At 42.0% G+C, this 20,314-nt stretch overlaps 1 protein-coding gene across 2 annotated transcripts in view; it reads right to left on the bottom strand.

Moving 5' to 3' along the window:
• Nucleotides 1-20,314, bottom strand: part of gucy1a2 (guanylate cyclase 1, soluble, alpha 2) — a 292,594-nt gene that overhangs the window by 52,180 nt on the left and 220,100 nt on the right. Inside the window, exons 5-7 of one of the 2 annotated variants that reach the window (XM_038818009.1) lie at nt 19,151-19,636; nt 16,092-16,235; nt 3,271-3,677 (exon numbers count right to left, since the gene is read on the bottom strand). In XM_038818009.1, the coding sequence (XP_038673937.1) occupies nt 3,609-3,677; nt 16,092-16,235; nt 19,151-19,636 (699 nt within the window). In that variant the 3' untranslated portion in view covers nt 3,271-3,608. Of the gene's footprint in view, nt 1-3,270; nt 3,678-16,091; nt 16,236-19,150; nt 19,637-20,314 lie in introns of those variants that run through there. The other variant, XM_038818008.1, reaches the window with a different exon arrangement.

The following is a 20,314-nucleotide window of genomic DNA, read 5'->3' as shown; positions in this document are numbered from 1 at the left end:
AGTCCCCAATTACTAATGTTCTACTCCTTTCCCCCCTTCCCTTCTGAGCAACAGGGACAGACTCCATGCCAGAGGCCCGTACCCCATGGCTTACCCCTGGTAAGTCGTCCCCCCCCACAAGTATCCAAAACGGTATACTTGTTACTCAGGGGAACGACCGCAGGGGGTCCCTGCACTGACTGCTTCTTCCCAGTCCCTCTTACAGTTACCCATCTATCTCCAATCTTTGGTGTAACTACTTCCCTGAAGCTCCTATCTATGACCCCCTCTGCCTCCCGAATGATCCGAAGTTCATCCAGCTCAAGCTCCAGGTCCCTAACACGGTTTTTGAGGAGCTGGAGCTGGGTGCACTTCCCACAGATGAAATCAGCAGGGACACTGACGGCGTCCCTCACCTCAAACATTCTGCAGGAGGAGCATTGTACTGCCTTCCCTGACATCACCTCTAGATTTAAAAAAAAACAAGAAAAAGAAAAAGAAAGGAAGAGCTTACCTGATATTAGCTCAAACCCTGCTCCCGCTGAAAGTTAAGCAAATTTAAAGGCACTCACTCACCTTCACGACAGGCCCCTGCTCCCGCTTCCCAACCACCGTGGGGTGGGGGGTTGGTTAGAGGAGGAGGTAGGGTGGGAAACACTCACGAAGTGTTTCGGGTTTAACTGTCAGTTGCCAACAGCCCCTCCACAAACCACCTTCAACTTAGGCTGACCGCACTGCACGTATGCAAATTTCCCCAGAACAGCTGATCAGTAGCTCTGCTCTGCTGCCCTCTGCTGGCTGCTTGCCTTCACTCATATATGCGGCTACAGCTTGTCAGCCTCTCGAGTACCAATCTCGACCCCGGCAAATTGGGCATTTTTCATTGGAATTGCTCTGATTCCATGTGGTGCCGGTGCTAGCCCATTTACAGATGCAGAATTTCTTGGCGCCACCTCCGAGGTTGTAGTACATCACCGATTCAGTCCTGGCATCAGCATTTAGTGTCTGAAACAGAGGTTCCAGCCCATAGTCTCCCAAATGGAGAATCCACCCCATTATCTCTAACCGGTTTCAGTCACATGACCAATGTTGGTATTGTCTAACCAGAATGGTTTGGAATTTCAATGACATCACTGCACAATTGGAGATGAATGGTGGCTTTTCACGCTTAACTTATGGTCTTGTCAGCTCTCTTGTTAAATTGAAGACTTGAAGACATAGAATCCAGAAGTTCATTGATTCTGCGTCTGTAGTAAACCATGAACAATGACAAGTATGGTGGAATCCAGAGAGGGGTGCTGTCTGGACATGTCCATTCAAAGAGGGAGGCCCCTAGCCTGTATGATTCAATTTGGATCTTTTCAAAAGCTTGAGATAGTCAGTGTTGAAGTTGCAAAGTTGACCTGACTGTTGGCAGCCTAATTTGCTAATTGTTTTTCTCTGGTTAACTTGGTCTACTAAAAGAGTATAACGGGGGGGGGGGGGGGGGGGGGGTGTTTGGGGGGTTGGCAATTGGTGTGTGTAGCAAGTTAAGACATCCCCTCTCCCCCATATCATAACTGGCACCAAAGCTTCCAGCTGCATGGGGCAGTTAGGTGTCAGCATGGTGGTCACTGCACAGCTTTTGCGCACTTGCCACCCCCCCCCCCCCATGATAATTTGTTCTTTTCCACTGATCCCAAGGGAATTGTCAGCTAAGGAATTTCAGCTTCAGTGATTTACAACTGAAATTATCGTGACTCACTGATCTCCCAAAAACTTTCGGTATGTTTCATCACTGCACGCTGTTGCTGCTGCTCTGCAGTTTTTTAACCTTGAATAGTTTTATGTAGGAATGTAGGAAGGTTGAAAGTTCCACTGTAGAACATTATTAATCAATTTGCACTGCACTGTGAATCACAAATGAAAAATAAATTATAGATATAAAAGTGACACGCAATTTTAGCTTTCATAGTCTAGTCCTTCAGTTTGACACTAACCAGCAGAGAGTCTAATCATAAGCTCTAAAAAAAATTAAATTTCACAATGTAATTTCTGTTCAGAAACATAATTAGTAATTGTTAAGCCTCTTTTGTTGAGAACTTGTAAGTTTTTCACACAAATGCAAAAGGCACTATAAACGATGCCAACTGTAATAAATGGTGGACTTGCATGGCAGTTCTATCCGTAAAATAAGGGAAAATGTGACGCCGTGGCATACAAGTAATGTGGTATCACATTGGATTCCCTGCTCTCATAGGTACTAGCTGTTGTCAGTAGACTGGGGTATTCTGAGCATTACGCTATCTAAATTGGATTCTAATTATTCCAAACAATGTCTGAAATTAGAGTGAATAATTAACAACTCATTGACAAAAATAGTAATTATAGTCTCCATGATGTCACAGCATAAAACAATAGCAATAGAAAGTAAATTCATCAATCAAAATTGTCAAAGTGAAAAAGATCTCAGAAAATATAAGAATTTTCAGACATGGTCAATGTCGGCACAATAAAAGCAACACAAGGGTAAATATCCTCCATGTATACAGCTGATGCAAAGCTTCAACTGTCAGGAAAGCATATTGGGAAATCATGAACATCCAACCCATAAATTGCCATCAAATGCATTGGCTTTTCAAACAAATGTAACTCGTATTGGCTTGAAATGAGTTAGTAGCACACATAGGGCATTGGTGCAACATAGAGTATAATGCAAAGCTGTGTTACCTTAGTTCCTAACCCCAAATTGTCTGACGCTCCTGCTTTGCAAGCCATTAAGAAAATATCCAGGTCAGAATTCCTAAAGTATTCCAATCTTAAATTTGATCTAACAGACATTCTTGTGTTTATGATTCTTGTAGAGGCTGACAATTTTTTTTTTTTAATTTAGAGTACCCAATTTAGTTTTTCCAATTAAGGGGCAATGTAAGCATGGCCAATCCACCTGCCTGCACAACTTAAGGTTCTGGGGACGAAACCTATGCAAACACAGGGAGAATGTGTAAACTCCACACGGACAGTAACCCAGAGCCGGGATCGAACCTGGGTCCTCAGCGCCTTGAGACAGCTGTGCTAACCACTGCACCATCGGAGACTGATGGAATTTTAAAAATAAAGGAATCCCCATACATCAATGTAAAGCAAACACACTGGACACAATCTCACTTTTTAAATTTTTACTGTAAAAAAAACAACTAAAATCAACATAACGCAAACATCAATTAACAGGTAAAGGATATTTCAAATAAAAAGGTAAATTTTGCTTTCAATAGTCGAACAATAAAAACACACCTCACATAGTGACAAGCATGCAAAGTGTTCCCAAGCAAATGTGGAACCACACACAATCTCACAGTCTTTCCATTTAGCCTTTGTTTTGTAGAATCTCGCACTCCCATTCAACCATTTTGGTCTTTAAGTCTCAATGACCAGCAAACATATTCCATCCGAAGACAATGGACACAGTTACCATTGACCAGCTTTACTTCTATGAATCCTCTCTCATTTGGGTCACAACAACCTTGATGGCACAAAATCTCCAGAGATTCCTTTAAATAGTCTGGTGGTATCTGGCACCACTTCAATCACAACAATGGGTATTGTCCAATCGACCACCTCTTCTTCCTGTCTTCAGTATTCTGTTCTTTCTAACCGTATAACACACATGGTAACACAATTTCAGCTCTATTTTCAGAGTCCTGATTCAGCACCAGGACCTGTTGAAGAATGCCAAACAGAAAAGTGTTACATTCAGAGAGAATCTTGCTTGTGTCCTCTTTATAGGAATTCCCTGTCTTTTGAACTGCCAATCAGAAAATAGGCTGATCACTCCCACTGCAATTAGCTTTCTTACCCTTTGCTTCATAGTTGTTCATCCTCGAGGCAATCAGAAGGTACAAGACCATTTCTTGGCCAATTATGGCAATTAATCTCTGTTAAAATGCTCCGCAGCACATTTTGTAATAAATGGACATTGCGCATAAAAAAATTACATGCTTGCCAAAGCATATCGGTTGTCACACGTCATCTCCTCAAAAAGAAAACCTTACTGAAGTATGGGTTTCTTCATAAGTCTTTCACATTTTAACATTAGAAACACTTTAACAACTTGCCTTACTACATACCGGACAGATAACATTTTCCCTTTGTCACATTATACAATTAAAAATGTTGTATTGGCAACACCAAAAGGCTTAACTTGTAACAAATCCAACCAAATGTGACAATTAGGATTTCAAGCTCAAGTCAAGCTCAGTGTCCCTGCAAACAAGAGTTTGTTTTACTGACGTTTATTTTACTTTCTTTTGATCTTCTCAAGAGATCTCCTTTGTCATTCCATATAGTCTTTCCAGTTTTTCCATTTCCCTGGTTAAAGGTTGTACACTAACTTTGCTTTTCTAATTTTTTTAATCTGCATAGGATTATGCACTATCTGGATTCTGGGAGAATATTTGTGATGGGTCCAAAGGTTTTAAAATGTGTTCGGTTTGGTTAACATTGTCATGAAAAACATTGCTGATTGCTGGCACTCCATCTGTTTTTTTAATCTATTGTTATGGAACTTAAGAAAAACATTCTTCGTCAGACATCGATTTCCCTCCGTATTCAGCAGTTTTTCCTGCTTTTCTATAAAGCTGGACTTTCTTTTGTGTTACTTTCAGAGCTTTGGGCCGGGATTCTCCAATCCAGTGGCTATGTTCTGACACCGGCGTGAAAAGTGGCGCGAGCCACTCCAGCATCAACAGGTCTCCACGTCCAGGTATTCAATCGACCCTGTCTGATTGTATGGCCAAGGAAAGTGACTTGGGCCTTTCCAAGCTCACTTTTGGCTAGGTTTATCACCAAACCCGCCTCTTGAAGTTGATAGTGGGGCGCCGGAATGATGTCCGCAGCTCCGGTGCCCGAAAGCCGGCGCGCCACGGCCGCCGTGATTCCGCGCATGCACGAGGGTTCCCAACTCGGTGCTGGCCCCCGGGCAATATGGCGGAGCCCGACACGGAAGAACATAGGCCCTCCACAGAAATAGCCCGCCCGCCAATCGGAAGGCCCCGATCGTGGGCCAGGCCACCGTGGAGGACCCCTCTGGGGTCAGATTCGCCCATCCCCCACCGGGACAGCCCCCGCAGGCTGAACACTGATGTCCCGCTGGGTAAGACCATATGTAATCTACGCCTGTGGGACTCGGCCAAACTCGGCGGGCATTCGGCCCGTCAACGCCCGGAGAATCGCCAGGGGGGGTGGGCGCTTTCAGCGACCCCCCAACCGGCGCGCCAGCAATCCCGGGCACCTGAGAATCAGTGGTGGAAAACCGGCAGGCCGGCGTCGCGCGATTCCCACGCTCCCCCCCCCCCCCCCCCCCCCCCCCCAGCGATTCTCCGACCTGGCGTGGGGTTGGAGAATCCCAGCCTTCACCTTTAAAAACAGGCTCTGACCATGCTGCTTACTTTTCATTTCCTGATCTTCATCTTCTTCCTTGTGTTTTTTCATGTCCAAGTGTCTCAAAAAGTTGACAGCGAACCAAACATCCACTTTGTTGTGAAGGACAATTGAATTCACCTCATCCTGTTTAAATGCAGGATGATTTTCTGCTGGATAAAGTCTTCTTCCAAGGTGGCTCCAGAGCGTGGCAACTATCTGTGAGCTCTCTCACACAGATCCTCTATTTACATCTTCTATAACCGTACTAATGTCTTACATTTTAATTCTAGCACTAACCTTTCTCTTTTATCTTACATTGTGTGCCCTATGTTGCCCTATTATATATTTTCTTTTCATGTACTAAATGATCTGTTTGAGCTGCTGTTGTGGGCCAGGGTTTAGTAAACCCCAAAGTGTATCATGGAGTTCCCCTGACCCACAACTTTTAATAGATTGTGGTATGGAGAGCACATGGCCCACTCTACAGGAATGGTACAGTGGAAATGGAAAAGTATTTTTAAAACGAAACAATGTTTATTCTATGAACTCAAGTTAACTTTTTTAAAACATACAGTGAACTTCTTAGCAACCATCAATTGAAATACAACCCCCAAAAAATACAACACTAAGTAATCCTTTAAGCTTTCCTTTCAACATCCATAAGACTTAAAACACCTTTTACCAGAAGCACATCAGGTTAAGTCACTACTGTTATTAGTTTTAAATCATCAGGATCTATTTACAGTCTTTTGATTACAGAGAGAGACTCTAATACATCTTCTGGCTGTGACTGCAGCTATACAGGTCTGAAAATGAAACTAAAACACACTCTGCAGCAAACAGCCTAAAACAAAAGTATAAAGCTGACAGACAGCCCAGCTCCACCCCCTCTCTGACATCACTGCAGTAATAAACACCCATTTCTTAAAGGTATTCTTACTACAGATATTTATATACACATCCATTTATAAACACCCATTTCTTAAAGATACTGTACAAAGAGAAATACTTTTCATTGTACCTCGGTACACGTGACAATAAACAAATCCAATCCAACCTTTAGATGCTTTGAGAATAGTTTTTTAGCTGAGCACTTTATAGTCCTTTTTATTCTGTTCAGAAATTCTCCTATTTTCCTTCCGTTTCTCTGTATTCCATTGAACTAAGCTTATTTCAATTACCTTTTGGTAAAAGTTCTGATTTCTCTTTCTGAATGTCTAACTTATGGCCAGGGGTATTTATACATTCCTGCAGCTTTACAGCATTAACACTAAACTCAGGTTTTCCATTTCCCATCAAAGCATCCGTGTCTTTTGTCTCACCATTAGCCTTGAATACTATATGTGCTCTACCATATCTTGCACAGGCTCTCAATGCATTTTAAATTCAGGCTGCTTTACAACTTCTCCAACTGTCATTAACATTTCCTCCTCAACCTGAGGTTCCAATGTCCCTTTTACACTAGCAGGCTGAGGATTTGACCCTTTCAACACATCTTCAGGCAGAATATAAATTCAAACATCAGATTTTCAAAAAGTAATTGTTTTTTCCGAGTCTCTCAAATTTTCTGTGAAATATTAGCTTCAGCCTTTCTGAAAAGTACCAGAGACAGCAGTACCTCATCCCTAGCCAAGTATTTTCCCAACAAATGTTATGAACAATGTATAATTTAAAGTTGAATTTATATATATGTATGTTAAGAAAGGCAAAAATTGTTACAGTTTCCTTTAGGTTTTGTTTATGAACCTTGGTGCCTGGGTGTCTGGATAGACTTGTGACTAAATGTTTCATGTCTTTTGGGTTTGTTTGGATACATGCATAGAATTCCTACAGTGTAGAGCGCGGCCGTTTGGCTCATTGGGTCTTCACCGCCTCTGTAAAAAAGCACCTGACCTGGACTCACTCCCCCACCCTATCCATGTAACCGCATCTAACTTGCACACCTTTAGACACTAAATGGCGATTTAGCATGGCCAACGCAGATAACCTGCACATCTTTGGACTGTGGGAGGAAACTGAAGCACCCAGAGGAAACTCACGCACGAGAACAAAGTGCAAACTCCACACAGACTGTCACCCAAGGCCGGAATTGAACTTGGGTCCCTGACGCTGTGATGCAGCAGTGCTAACCACTGTCACCGTGCCGCTCTTGTAATCACATTGTTAATAAGATCTTACAACAACTGAAGTTAAATAGATGCGTTAAAATGGGTTGAGGGTTCAGTGACACTAAGTAGAACAAACAAGTAGAAAAGCTTCACTGTTATCCTGCAATAGTGCTCCAGGAGTTTTGGCACAGAAAAGACAGGCATTGAAAGAAGTTGGTGTTCAGTGTGCATGTCAGAGAGAAGACAGCTATTTCAAGTTTTCTAGAAGGCTAGTTGGATATTAGTTCATTGAATAACCAGTTATGGGACTCAGCAAGGGGACCAGTCTAGCAGAGGTGATACAGGAAGACTGAACTTAGGGGATTCATTTCTTTGCACTGCAGTTGAAGAAACAATAGTTCAGCGTGCAATTTTGGGGTGTCTGAGGAAGAGATCCGAGTTGGGTGAGAAGCATCAAATGAATGCTCAGGAATCCACATGATGAAAACCATTTGCAACTATGGCAGTCCCAAGCGAGAAGCCTTTGTGTCAAGCCAGTGGTACCTTTTCACGGAGTCTGTAAAGATATTAGAGTGGTAAAGGAATAGGGGGAATTGGAATAGTTTTTTTGTATTGAGATCTTTCCAACTATTTTGTCTGGTATAATCTAGTTCACTTTTTTTGTTTTAATAAATAGTTTATGTTTGTATTAAAATTTCATCAGCAGACTCCTGTGGATTTGCTCAGCATTTTCCTCCATGGTTTTCTTTTAAAATAAATTAGGATCTATCAAGTCAGGTTTGACTCTGGGATTGGACTTGTCCAGTATTAACAGCAACTAGGATCATAAGACAAGAAATTAATCTCTTCCATAGGTAAATTAGGAACAACTCCCATAGCATAAAGTCCATTAAAGTAGTTACATTTTAAAATGCAAAGGGAAAAAGTAAATGATTTCTATCAATACCCGATATCAATACCTCGCTATTCAGCAAGCTTCAAACGACCTGCCATCATCAGTGACTGTGTTGTTCCTGTATCTCTAAGAATAACAATTGACTTGCCTGCCTCACCGTCAGCAGAAAACATTTCCTGCACCCTGATTTACCCCATCAGTAAAATACAGTAGCTTATCATAACGTTTACCAACCTTGACAGTATTCTTTGGCAGGACACTGTACAACTGTACCAATATTACAGTTTTGCCTTTTCACTTCCAACATTCTGCCTTTACATGTCCTCTTTTATGACAAAACTAACAAGTGGGTTCCCTCAAATCAAACATATCCTCTGGACATTCTCTTTTACTAACCCAAGGAGCGCCAGTCTTTAACCCTGGCCTTCTTCCTCACCCTGGCCTTCTTCCTCACTAGGACCAGATTTCTTTTCACGAATAAATGCTTATCTCTCCGGTTTGTTTTTTAGTTTCTAAACTGGACTTGTTACTAATATGTGTGAGAGTCAATTCATAATATTCTGTCATTTCTAGAGCCACCTTTATTTCATAAACTTTCCATCCATCTAGGTGAGACCTTATTCCCAAATGGATACTAGTTTTAAATTCTTCAACCAGAAACACTACCCTAAGGTCTACCTACGCCAGCTATTTATTTTTTTTAATTTAGAGTACCCAATTAATTTTTTTCAATTAAGGGGCAATTTAGCGTGGCCAATCCACCTACCCTGCACATCTTTGGGTTGTGGGGGAAAAACCCATACAAACACGGGGAGAATGTGCAAACTCCACACAGACAGTGACCCAGAGCCGGGATCGAACCTGGGACTTCAGCGCCATGAGGCAGCAATGCTAACCATTATGCCACCATGCTGCCACTATCTACACCAGCTATAATGCCATTACCTTCTCCCTAGATAATTCCACAAAGATTCAACTGTTTTCTTTTCAAATTTCTAAATGTCTTGTCTGTACACTTCCAGCAGTGGTGTGACTGCCTCTTTAAGCAGATATTTTCTGCCCTTTCCCTGATGCCAGTATTTTCCCTGTTTCAACTCATTTATTTGAAACAAAATGCCTACTAGCCATTTGTTTCCTGGCTGGCTGGTATTTGAGTTTCCAGTACAAATATACACCTGAATCAGGGTAATTTATCCATCTTCTCCAGATTGAACCTTCACTTTCCAATCATTTCTTCAAATACTCTTTTCAAAAGAACTCAATTCCTTTTTAGTCCAATTGTCACACTTTTACACAAAACTTCAATGCATATGTAATTCACAATGTTCTTATTCTATCAATCAAAGTTCGCCATTTCTTTGAATTTGGCAGCACGATCAAAATGTCATGGTTACAGTAAGGTCAATGACAAAGTGAATGACAGGTTTTGTAAAAGATGTCTGGTAAATAATTTGTTTTGAATCTTTCTATTGGGAAAACTACAGCCTGTTCAAATGTAGAAAAATGATCTCCATGCTTCTCGTCAACTTGTGGCTGCTAAACTACGATTGTGGATACTAACACTCTCCAGTGCAGCACACTAAGTAGATGAGTCAATACAAGATTTTAAAAAAGCAACATAATTAAGTGAATACTAAAATTAAGTCACTAATTAAAATACATACATGAAATACAATTAAAATAAGATATGAAACATTTGTCAAGAGGAAGAAGGAGGCTTATGTAACGATGAGACGTGATGGTTCAGTTAGGGCGCTTGAGGTTAGCTACAGGTTAGCTAGGAAGGCTGTAAAGAGAGAGCTAAGAAGAGCCAAGCGAGGACATGAGAAGTCTTTGGCAGGTAGGATCAAGGATAACCCTAAAGCTTTCTATAGATATGTCAGGAATAAAAGAATGACTAAGGTAAGAGTAGGGCCAGTCAAGGACAGTAGTGGGAAGTTGTGCGTGGAGTCCGAGGAGATAGGAGAGGAGCTAAATGAGTATTTTTCATCTGTATTCACACGGGAAAAAGACAAAGTTGTCGAGGAGAATATTGAGATACAGGCTACGAGACTAGAAGGGCTTGAGGTTCATAAGGAAGAGGTGTTAGTGATTCTGAAAAGTGTGAAAATATATAAGTCCCCTGGGCTGGATGGGATTTATCCTAGGATTCTCTGGGAAGCGAGTTAGGAGATTGCTGAGCCTTTGGGTTTGATCTTTAAGTCATCTTTGTCTACAGGAATAGTGCCAGAAGACTGGAGGATAGCAAATGTTGTCCCCTTGTTCAAGAAGGGGAGTAGAGATAACCCCAGTAACTATAGACCATTGAGCCTTACTTCTGTTGTGGGAAAAGTCTTGGAAAGGTTTATAAGAGATAGGATGTATAATCATCTAGAAAGGAATAATTTGATTAGAGATAGTCAACATGGTTTTGTGAAGGGTAGGTCGTGCCTCACAAACCTCATTGAGTTCTTCGAGAAGGTGACCAAACAGGTGGATGAGGGTAAAGCAGTTGATGTGGTGTATATGGATTTCAGTAAAGTGTTTGATAAGGTTCCACACGGTAGGCTATTGCAGAAAATACAGAGGCATTGGATTCAGGGTGATTTAGCAGTTTGGATCAGAAATTGGCTAGCTGATAGAAGACAAAGGGTGGTGGTTGATGGGAAATGTTCTGACTGGTGTCCAGTTACTAGTGGTGTACACAAGGATCTGTTTTGGGGCCGCTGCTGTTTGTCATTTTTATAAATGACCTGGAGGAGGGCATAGAAGGATGGGCGAGTAAATTTGCAGATGACACTAAAGTCGGTGGAGTTGTGGACAGTGCAGAAGGATGTTACAAGTTACAGAGGGACATAGATAAGCTGCAGAGCTGGGCTGACATGTGGCAAATGGAGTTTAATGCAGAAAAGTGTGAGGTGATTCATTTTGGAAGGAATAACGAAGACAGAGTACTGGGCTAATGGTAAGATTCTTGGTAGTGTGGACAAGCAGAGAGATCTCGGTGTCCATGTCCATAGATCCCTGAAAGTTGCCACCCAGATTGAGAGGGTTGTTAAGAAGGCGTACAGTGTGTTAGATTTTATTGGTAGAAGAATTGAGTTTCGGAGCCATGAGGTCATGTTGCAGTTGTACAAAACTCTGGTGCGTCCGCATTTGGAGTATTGCGTGCAGTTCTGGCCGCCACATTATAGGAAGGATGTGGAAGCATTGGAAAGGGTACAGAGGAGATTTACAAGGATGTTGCCTGGTATGGAGGGAAGATCATATGAGGAAAGGCTGAAGGACTTGAGGCTGTTTTCGTTAGAGAGAAGAAGGTTAAGAGGTGACTTAATTGAGGCATACAAGATGATCAGAGGATTAGATAGGGTGGACATTGAGAGCCATTTTCCTCAGATGGTGATGTCCAGCACGAGGGGACATTGCTTTAAATTGAGGGGAGATAGTTATAGGACAGATGTCAGAGGTAGGTTCTTTACTCAGAGAGTAGTAAGGGCGTGGAATGCCCTGCCTGCAACAGTAGTGGACTTGCCAACACTAAACGCATTCAAATGATCATTGGATAGGCACATGGACGATAAGGGAATAGTGAAGAGGGACTTTAGAGGGGTTTCACAGGACGGCACAACATCGAGGGCCGAAGGGCCTGTACTGCGCTTTAATGTTCTATGTTCTAATCCACCTAACTTGCACATCTTTGGGTTGTGGGAATGAAACCCACGCAGACACGGGGAGAATGTGCAAAGTCCACACAGATAGTGACCCAGGGCCGGGATTCGAACCCGGGTCCTCAGCGCCGTAGGTGAAATTACAATCACAAGGCAAGTGGTAATGAGAAAACTGATGGAACTGCTCCTGAGAAGTCTCCGAGTCCAGATGGACTTCATCCTAGGGTTTTGAAAGAGAAGGTTAATGAGGGAGTAAGTGCGTTGGTGTTAATTTTCCAAAATTCTCTAGACTCTGAAAAGATTCCATCGGACTGGAAAGTAGCAAATATAAATCCCCCATTCAAGAAGAGAGGGAGGCAGAAAACACAAAACTATAGGTCAGTTAGCTTGGTGTCTGTCATGGGAAATGTGTTTGAATTGATTAAAGGGATTATAGCTGGACATTTAGAAAAAAACTCAAAGTAATTGGGTCAAGTCAGCATAGTTTTGTGAAAGGCAAATCGTGTTTAATCAATTCTTGGAATTCTATGAAGGAGTAACATATGCTGTGGATGAATGAGAGCCTGTAGACAAACTGTACTTGGGTTTCCAGAGGACATTTGATCAGGTGCCACAACGTTTATTGCAGATAATAAAAGTTCACGGCGTAGGGGTAATATATGGCATGGATAGAAGATTGGCTGGCTCGCAGAAAACAGAGAGTATATAAATATAGGTCTTTGTCTGATTGTCAGGATTTGATGAATGGAGTCCTGCTGGGTCTGTGCTGGGCCTCAACATTTTACAATTTACATTGATGACTTAGATGAAAGGAGCAAAGGTATGGTAGCTAAATTTGAAGACAGCACAAAGATAGATAGGAAAGTATGTTGTGATGAAGATATAGCAGAGTTCCCGATGTGGCAGGGAATCCAACGACAGGGAAAAAATGGGATCAGTGCCGGCCATTTCCAATGCTCCGGCCTCCCTCTAGCGGTGGCATCGAGGTGTGCGCCCCGCACCAGAGGGAGAATGTAAACGGGTCAACTTGACCTGTTTGCATCCTATTAACGGGCTAGGCACCGGATTCTCTTTCACCTCCATGATTCTCTGGCCACCTGGGCGTGGATTGGTACAATTTTTCCCCAGTATTGCACTGATGTGGTGGATGACGCTGTGGGCCAAGGGGGTAACTATTTAAGGTAGGTGCACCCCGGTTCATCCAGGGCCCCCTCCCTACCTACCGAAGGAAAATCAAAATGACCTGAAAGAGTGATTACAGACACATAGAGCTGGGTGGGTGGATAACTTGGGACGTATAAAAGTAATTACGCAGGATATAGTTATCGGAAATGATGTTTCCATTAGACAACACACATGCAAGTTCAATTCGCCAATGAAGCACAGGTACAAATGGAGATTGCTGATGTGCATAAAAAAATATAGAACTCCTCAACAGAGTGAATGGAGAACTGAAGGCTAGGAAGTAGCTGACATGGGAACTTCATCCAACAGCAGGGATCAATAGACTGAGGGGGAAAAAAAGTCTGCTAGCACAGAGTCAAGAGGTATACGCTCAAACCTGGCCGAGTTATATAATGTATAATAATCTTTATTGTCACAAGTAGGGTTACATTAACACTGCAATGAAGTTACTATGAAAAGCCCCTAGTTGCCACATCCCACCACCTGTTTGGGTACACAGGGAGAATTTAGAATGTCCAAAGTACCTAATAACATCACTTTTTGGGACTTGTGGTAGGAAACCGGAGCACCCGGAGGACACGAAGAACATGCAGACTCCGCACCGACATTGTCCCCAAGCCGGGAATCGAACCTGGGACCCTGGCGCAGTGAAGCAACAATGTGAACCTCTGTGCCGCCCATACATTGCCCCAGTCAGACTTAAATCTGTTAGTGGGAATACACAGGATGCCTCAGATCCATTGTTCCTGCGGACATCCTGTCTGACCAGCCATTAGCCCATTACAGAGTCTGATAACCTCTTTCTCCATCAATGGGAGGTTAGTTGGTTGTTCTTTTGTATAAACGGGATTGGAAAATAAGCCAAGATAACGATGATAAGTTCAAGTCTGGAAACCCAGAAAACCTTTGTTTGAGGTGCTGGCCAGAGCTTAAAGAGAGAGAGAGAGAGAAGGAATTATGTTTTGGACAGTTACAGGAACAAGGCTTTGGAAATCGAACAAGAAGGTCATGAAAGTTGCCGCCGAGGCAGGCTTTGGAGAATGACTGGCATATCAGAAGAAAATCTCTTCACAAATGCAAGTATTGGCTTTGTCTCCCTGTGAAAATGACATGAGAGCTGCATGTTCTACTACAGTATTACAGGTGGTACTACCAGGCTGGCAGGGGCACTGACAGGGTGTCAAAGTGGCAGTGCCAAGATGGTCAGTGTCAGGGAACAGGGATGCCTTTCCCTTAAGAGGTGGCGTAGGGAGAGGCTTGAGTATCCCCTAAGAGGTAGGTTGGGTGCAGTGGGGGGGGGGGGGGGGGGGGGGGTCCGAAGGTCATAGTGGGGTGGCAGTGGGGGGTCAAAAGATCAGTGGAGGAAATTAGGATAAGTTCTGCCTTGGCGGGGCATTCCTCGCTGAGGCCAAAAAAGGCCAAAACACCATTAAATAGAGGTGTCATTCCCAGTGCTGCAGGTACCAAGGAACACCCTGCTATACCCACTCAAAACAGGACTCCGTTTTTGTCCTGTTAAATAGCGCCTTATATATCTTTCCAACAAGTGTCTGTGTGTTTGTGTCTTCCCCAGGTTTCAATATGAAATAAACTGACCTTCTGAGTTCATTATGAAGAGAGCCACAAATTAAGGTTTAAAAGAAACATGCCACTGCCTGTTTTAAAAATAATTCAAAACATCCCCGCTTGTGGACAGCGAGTGTGTAAAGAAGTTCAATTTATCGCTCTCCTTTCCATCACAATATCACAATAGGCTGTCAGCCTTTGCTCGGTGGTAGCAACCCTCTCTCTGATTTAGAAGGTTATGGTTTCAAACCCCTTAAAATGCCCCCTTACATTATCTTGGACTATATGTTCAAACACTTCCGAATAGTGGAAATAAGGTGGTTCTGCACTTGCTGTTTTTTCGAAAATGAGAATCACATTTGCTATTTTTTAATTATTTGGAATTTAGTTTCAGTCCACTGAACCCTGAGGAACATCAGCAAGAGGTATTGTAATTGTTTTGAGTAAATTCATTCAGAACCCTGAGATAAAACTTCATGAGGCTGGAATCTATCTAGCTTGAACAATAAAACCTTTCATTTCATAAACTAAATCCCTAATTCAGTCATTTCTCCTCGTTTTCCTTTGTGAACTGTTGAAAAGTAAGCACTTCAACAGGTCTATCTTCTGACTCCACTTTCTCATGTTATGGGCTGGTTTAGCACACTAGGCTAAATCGCTGGCTTTGAAAGCAGACCAAGGCAGGCCAGCAGCACGGTTCAATTCCCGTACCAGCCTCCCCGAACAGGTGCCGGATTGTGGCGACTAGAGGCTTTTCACAGTAACTTCATTGAAGCCTACTTGTGACAATAAGCGATTTTCATTTCATTTTCCCAACTATGTTTCTCTCTTGATCTCTTTTTGGAATTCTGATCAGTTTTGTGCCATTCCTCAGTCCATCTCAATAGATTCTCCCCATCCTCTTCACTTCTCAAACATAGAAGAGGTTTATATGCTTTCTCTTTCTCCTGACTGCGTTTCACAGCTTTGTTACTAAGGCAAACTGGTCTTACTCTTTTATTTTGTACCTGATCAATTCCAGGGATAAGTTGCTTCTGGATCTTCAGAATTATTCTGTAACAAATGTATGAGCTCTAATACCAACTAGAACGTCACCCACTGTGACAAAATGCAATGCAAGATAAATTTTAGTTTAAGCTTAAAGCAGACACAAGTTTGCACAGTCTTGTCTTGATATAACTGAATGTTGATATATTCCTGTTATTTATATGAATTACAAAATGAAACTATTAGAAGCTGATTAGTTCAAAGGAAGAACAGTTTATCTCAAAAAGGTTAGGAATGATTTATGCCTCCAGTCCCATTACTCACCTTAATGGGTTTTTCATTGGGTGTCAGCACCTCCTCAGATAGTTCCATCATTTTCAGCGCCATCAGGGCTATGAGTTTAGTGTGGTTGCTGCTCTTTCTGTGTAATCCACCAGCGACACAGTATGCATCACCTATTGTTTCCACCTGCAGAATTTCAAATAGGAAAAGGTAATGATGCAGGCCGCCACCAAAAAGATAAAGTTTGCAAAAAAAAACATAGTTGAAAGTAGAGGGATCTATTCTTACACCAAGACTGTATCAGCAAACCAATTTTCTAAGCTTTAAAGCGACTTATACATGTTACTACTGCAAAACACTCGTAGATTGGCGACAAATGTTATTTTCTTGCTTCCTGTTTATGATGTACAATGTACTTCCAAGATGCTTTCTTGTTCGCTGTTTTAAGCAGACTCTGAGAAAGTGCTACTATCTATAAAACCTTTCTTTTTTACAGCTTTAATAATGTTCTTAAACAATTTTGGCCACCTCTCTTTTTACTTATTCTCTCTCTTCTGAAAATTTTCAGAACTAAGAACATTCCACTCTTAGCATGACTGTACTCTGGCTGAAGTCAAGTTTCTGCCAATGCTACAATATCATGACGTTCTTTTCTAAATTGTGAACTTAGTTCAGTTACGTCATTTCCAATACTTTATATAACTGTAAATATAACCTTTTGTATCCCTCAGTACACTTCTTACTTCGATTTTCCCTCATTTTGTTTCCTACACAATTTATCTTTAACCTCTCTTCTATCTGTCATGTATTACTCCAACCACTCTTTGAGCTTACTATTTTAGATGGCTTTGTCCCTTCATATTGTCAATTCTCTAAATTTTCTCACATTGCCTGTTTTTCAACATTACTAGTTTAAGTCTTCCCTCACTGGTCTGCTTGACCCCTCTGAGGACATTGGCCCCAAATTGCTGCATGAAATAAAACTGGTTTAGGATGGAGGTAACAGCATCATATAGTAGATGAGGCAGCAGTGCTGCCTTGACAGGGACTAAGAACCATCAGCACTGCTGTCAAAGAGTATACTCTCAACACTACAAAGTTCTAGCTGCAGGTATCCGGAGTGATTTAATCAGTGACTTGTACAATGCTTTTCTAGCCTGGGAAAAGTCTGCCAGCCAGGGAAAAAAATTGCAAATTACAACAAAAAACAAATGAGTAATTCCAGCTACTGCATTTTGACTAATCAATTGTCTGTTGCTTCAATCAATCTTCCCCAGGAGCAGAGCCACAGAGACGTTATAGAACCACTTTCTGAAAATAAAATCCAAAATGTAAGGGAGGAGGAGCTTAGCCAATAATCGGTGATATATTCCATCAAATCTCACAAAATAAGGGTGTGCTCAACTGAGATCACGCACATCGTTAACAACCTTATTCGCCCAAAAGTTGTAGAAGGAAGGTTATTATGGTAACAGACACTGAACTGCACACAGAGAATTGCCCCATCAGTAATGCTGCCATTTAACTTAAAGGATTTGACTGACTCTAGCTTGAACTAGCATTTGGTTGCCACAAAGGCGATGTTGACACTCTGGAGTGAAATACAATTTCACACATGGGATGCAGTTGATAACCTGACCAGTAATATTACTGAACATAAAGCCGTGATTTTGTGTGGATTTTAAGGATTCACCCGAAGCATCAAATAACCCTTTGGTAACATCTTCCAATACCTACACAAAATGAAAATGAACAAAAATGTCAAGGTTACGCTTAGTAAGTCACATTAGATGAGATCACCAATATGCATTCTGAATATAATGGGGAGCTGCTGGCATAGTGATATTGTCACTGGTTTAGTAATCCAGAGATGCGGCATAATGCTCTGGGAAGCCAGGTTAGAATGCTGCCATGGCAGATAATGAAATCTGAATCAATAAACATCTGGAATTAAAAGTATAATGATAACCATGAAACCATTGTCGATTGTCGTAAAAACCCATCGGATTCACAACATCCTTTAGGGAATGAAATCTGCCACCCTTACTTGCTCTGGCCTACATGTGACACCAGATCCACAGCAATGTGGTTGACTCTTAAATGTCCTCTGAAATGGCCTAGCAAGCCATTCAGTCCAAGGGAAAATTAGGTAAGGGCAACAAATGCTGGCCTAGCCAGAGACACCCATATCATGTAAAAGTTTTTAAAAGTTTAGAAATGAGGGCAGATTTTTCTCTCATTGTTGGGTTTGTGCAGTGCATCTTGTAGATGGTACACATGGCTGCCACTGTGCGTTAGTGGTGGATGGAATGAATGTTTGTGAAGGGATGCTAATCAAGCGAGCTACTTTGTCCTGAATGGTGTCAAACTCCTGGCAAGTGTAGAGTATTCCATCACCCTCCAGACTTGTGCCTTGTAGATGATGAACAGGCTTTGGGGGAGTCAGGGAGTGAGTTATTCACGGCAGGATTCTTAGTCTCTGACTTGTTCTTGTAGCCACAGTATTTATATGGCTGGTCCAGTTCAGTTTCTGGTCAATGGTAAGCCCTCAGGATGTTGATAGTGACAGATTCAGCAATGGTAATGCCATTGAATGTCAAGGAGTGATAGTTAGATCCTCCTTTGTTGGAGATGGTCAGTGCCTGGCATTTGTGTGGCACAAATGTAACTTGTCACCCCAAGCCTGGATATTGTTCAGGTCTTGTTGCATTTGGACTGCTTTAGAATCTAAGGAGTTGTGAATTATGCTAAGCATTGTGCAATCATCAGTGAACATCCCCTTGGTAATTAAGCGCAGCAGTGTCCAATTGGGGGAGTATTAGGGCTTCATTAAAAGAGTATAAAAATGCATTCAAACTGGGTGTTGGGGGAATTGGAAGAGCCTGTATTTTTACTCTGCAGGCTTGAAAATAAATTAGGGCTTCAGACTCATCCTTTCCTTAACATTTAATCATTGAAATTGTGACTGACAACCTTCCTGTAAAGCTCAATCAATTACCAAGTTAATTCCCCAGTGCCTATTTAAAAAATAAATAGCTTATAGTGTCATTCAATCTTCAGGTAGTGGTTACCATCTTAATATCAGTGGGTTGTGCAATTACCTTGTATACATCTAGGATTCCGCATTGGTAGTCAAATCTGGTATACAGTTCATTCAGCATGCTAATCACTTGCATTGGGGTGCACTGCGCACAAATGGCTGTGAAGCCAACAATGTCAGAGAAAAGCATGGTAACATCATCAAATTTCCTCGCCTGCACTGATTTTCCCTGCCAAAGCTGTTGGGCAACGTCACCCGGGAAGATCGAATAAAGTAAATCCACAGTCTTCTTCTTCTCTTCCTCCAAGGCTTGGTGTGCATTTTCAAGGGTTGCTTTCAATTTGTCCATGCGTTTCTTTAGGCCATCCTGGGCCTTAGCTTGCTCACCCACTAAAATCACATCACGAGTTGCATCATGGATGGGTATGTCTGACAGATGCAAACCACGTCCCATTAACTCCTCCAGTTTGTCAACACATAGTGAGCCCAGGAAAAGAATGGAGTTTGATTCATGTACATGAATCATTTGTCCTTTAATCTCCATCACCTAGGAAGAAGGGTAGAGGTTTTACCAACAGTTTGCACAATAATCCTCAAACATCTTCTCAAATCAAAAGACAATCAAAGCAGCAATAAAACAAGCAAATAGTGGCATGGTAACACAGTGGTTAGCACTCTTGCTTGACAGCACTCGGGTCCCAGGTTTGATTCCCAGCTTGGGTCACTGTGTGGAGTTTGCAAGTTCTCCCAGTGTCTGCGTGGGTTTCCTCCGGATGCCCCAGTTTCCTCCCACAAGTCCCGAAAGACGTGCTTGATAGGTGAATTGGACGTTCTGAATTCTCCCTCTGTGTAACCGAACAGGCGCCGGAGTGTGGCAACTAAGGGATTTTCACAGTAACTTCATTGCTGTGTTAATATAAGCTGACTTGTGAGAATAATAACATATTATAATATACTCTGTCATTTAATCTTGGTTTAAGGGCTTGATGCAGGACAATGCAGACAGATTTGCACGATCTCTGATCGCTACTGTACCTCGGAGCACTTGTTGCATCCCTCAAGATCAGAATTAAATGCTTCTCTTGCAGCATTGTATTTCCTTACTTAGCTTTTTTAATAAATGTTTTCTATTGGGTTTTTGAACAAAGTATATTGACCGTTATGTACACAGTATAAGAGATATATACACACACACACACACATAAATAGAAGAGAAGAGCACACC

The sequence above is a fragment of the Scyliorhinus canicula genome, chromosome 14, assembly GCF_902713615.1.
Source record: "Scyliorhinus canicula chromosome 14, sScyCan1.1, whole genome shotgun sequence".
Taxonomy (NCBI): Eukaryota; Metazoa; Chordata; class Chondrichthyes; order Carcharhiniformes; family Scyliorhinidae; genus Scyliorhinus; species Scyliorhinus canicula.
Note: the sequence above shows the minus strand (reverse complement) of the source record. Positions and strands in the feature narration are given on the sequence as shown.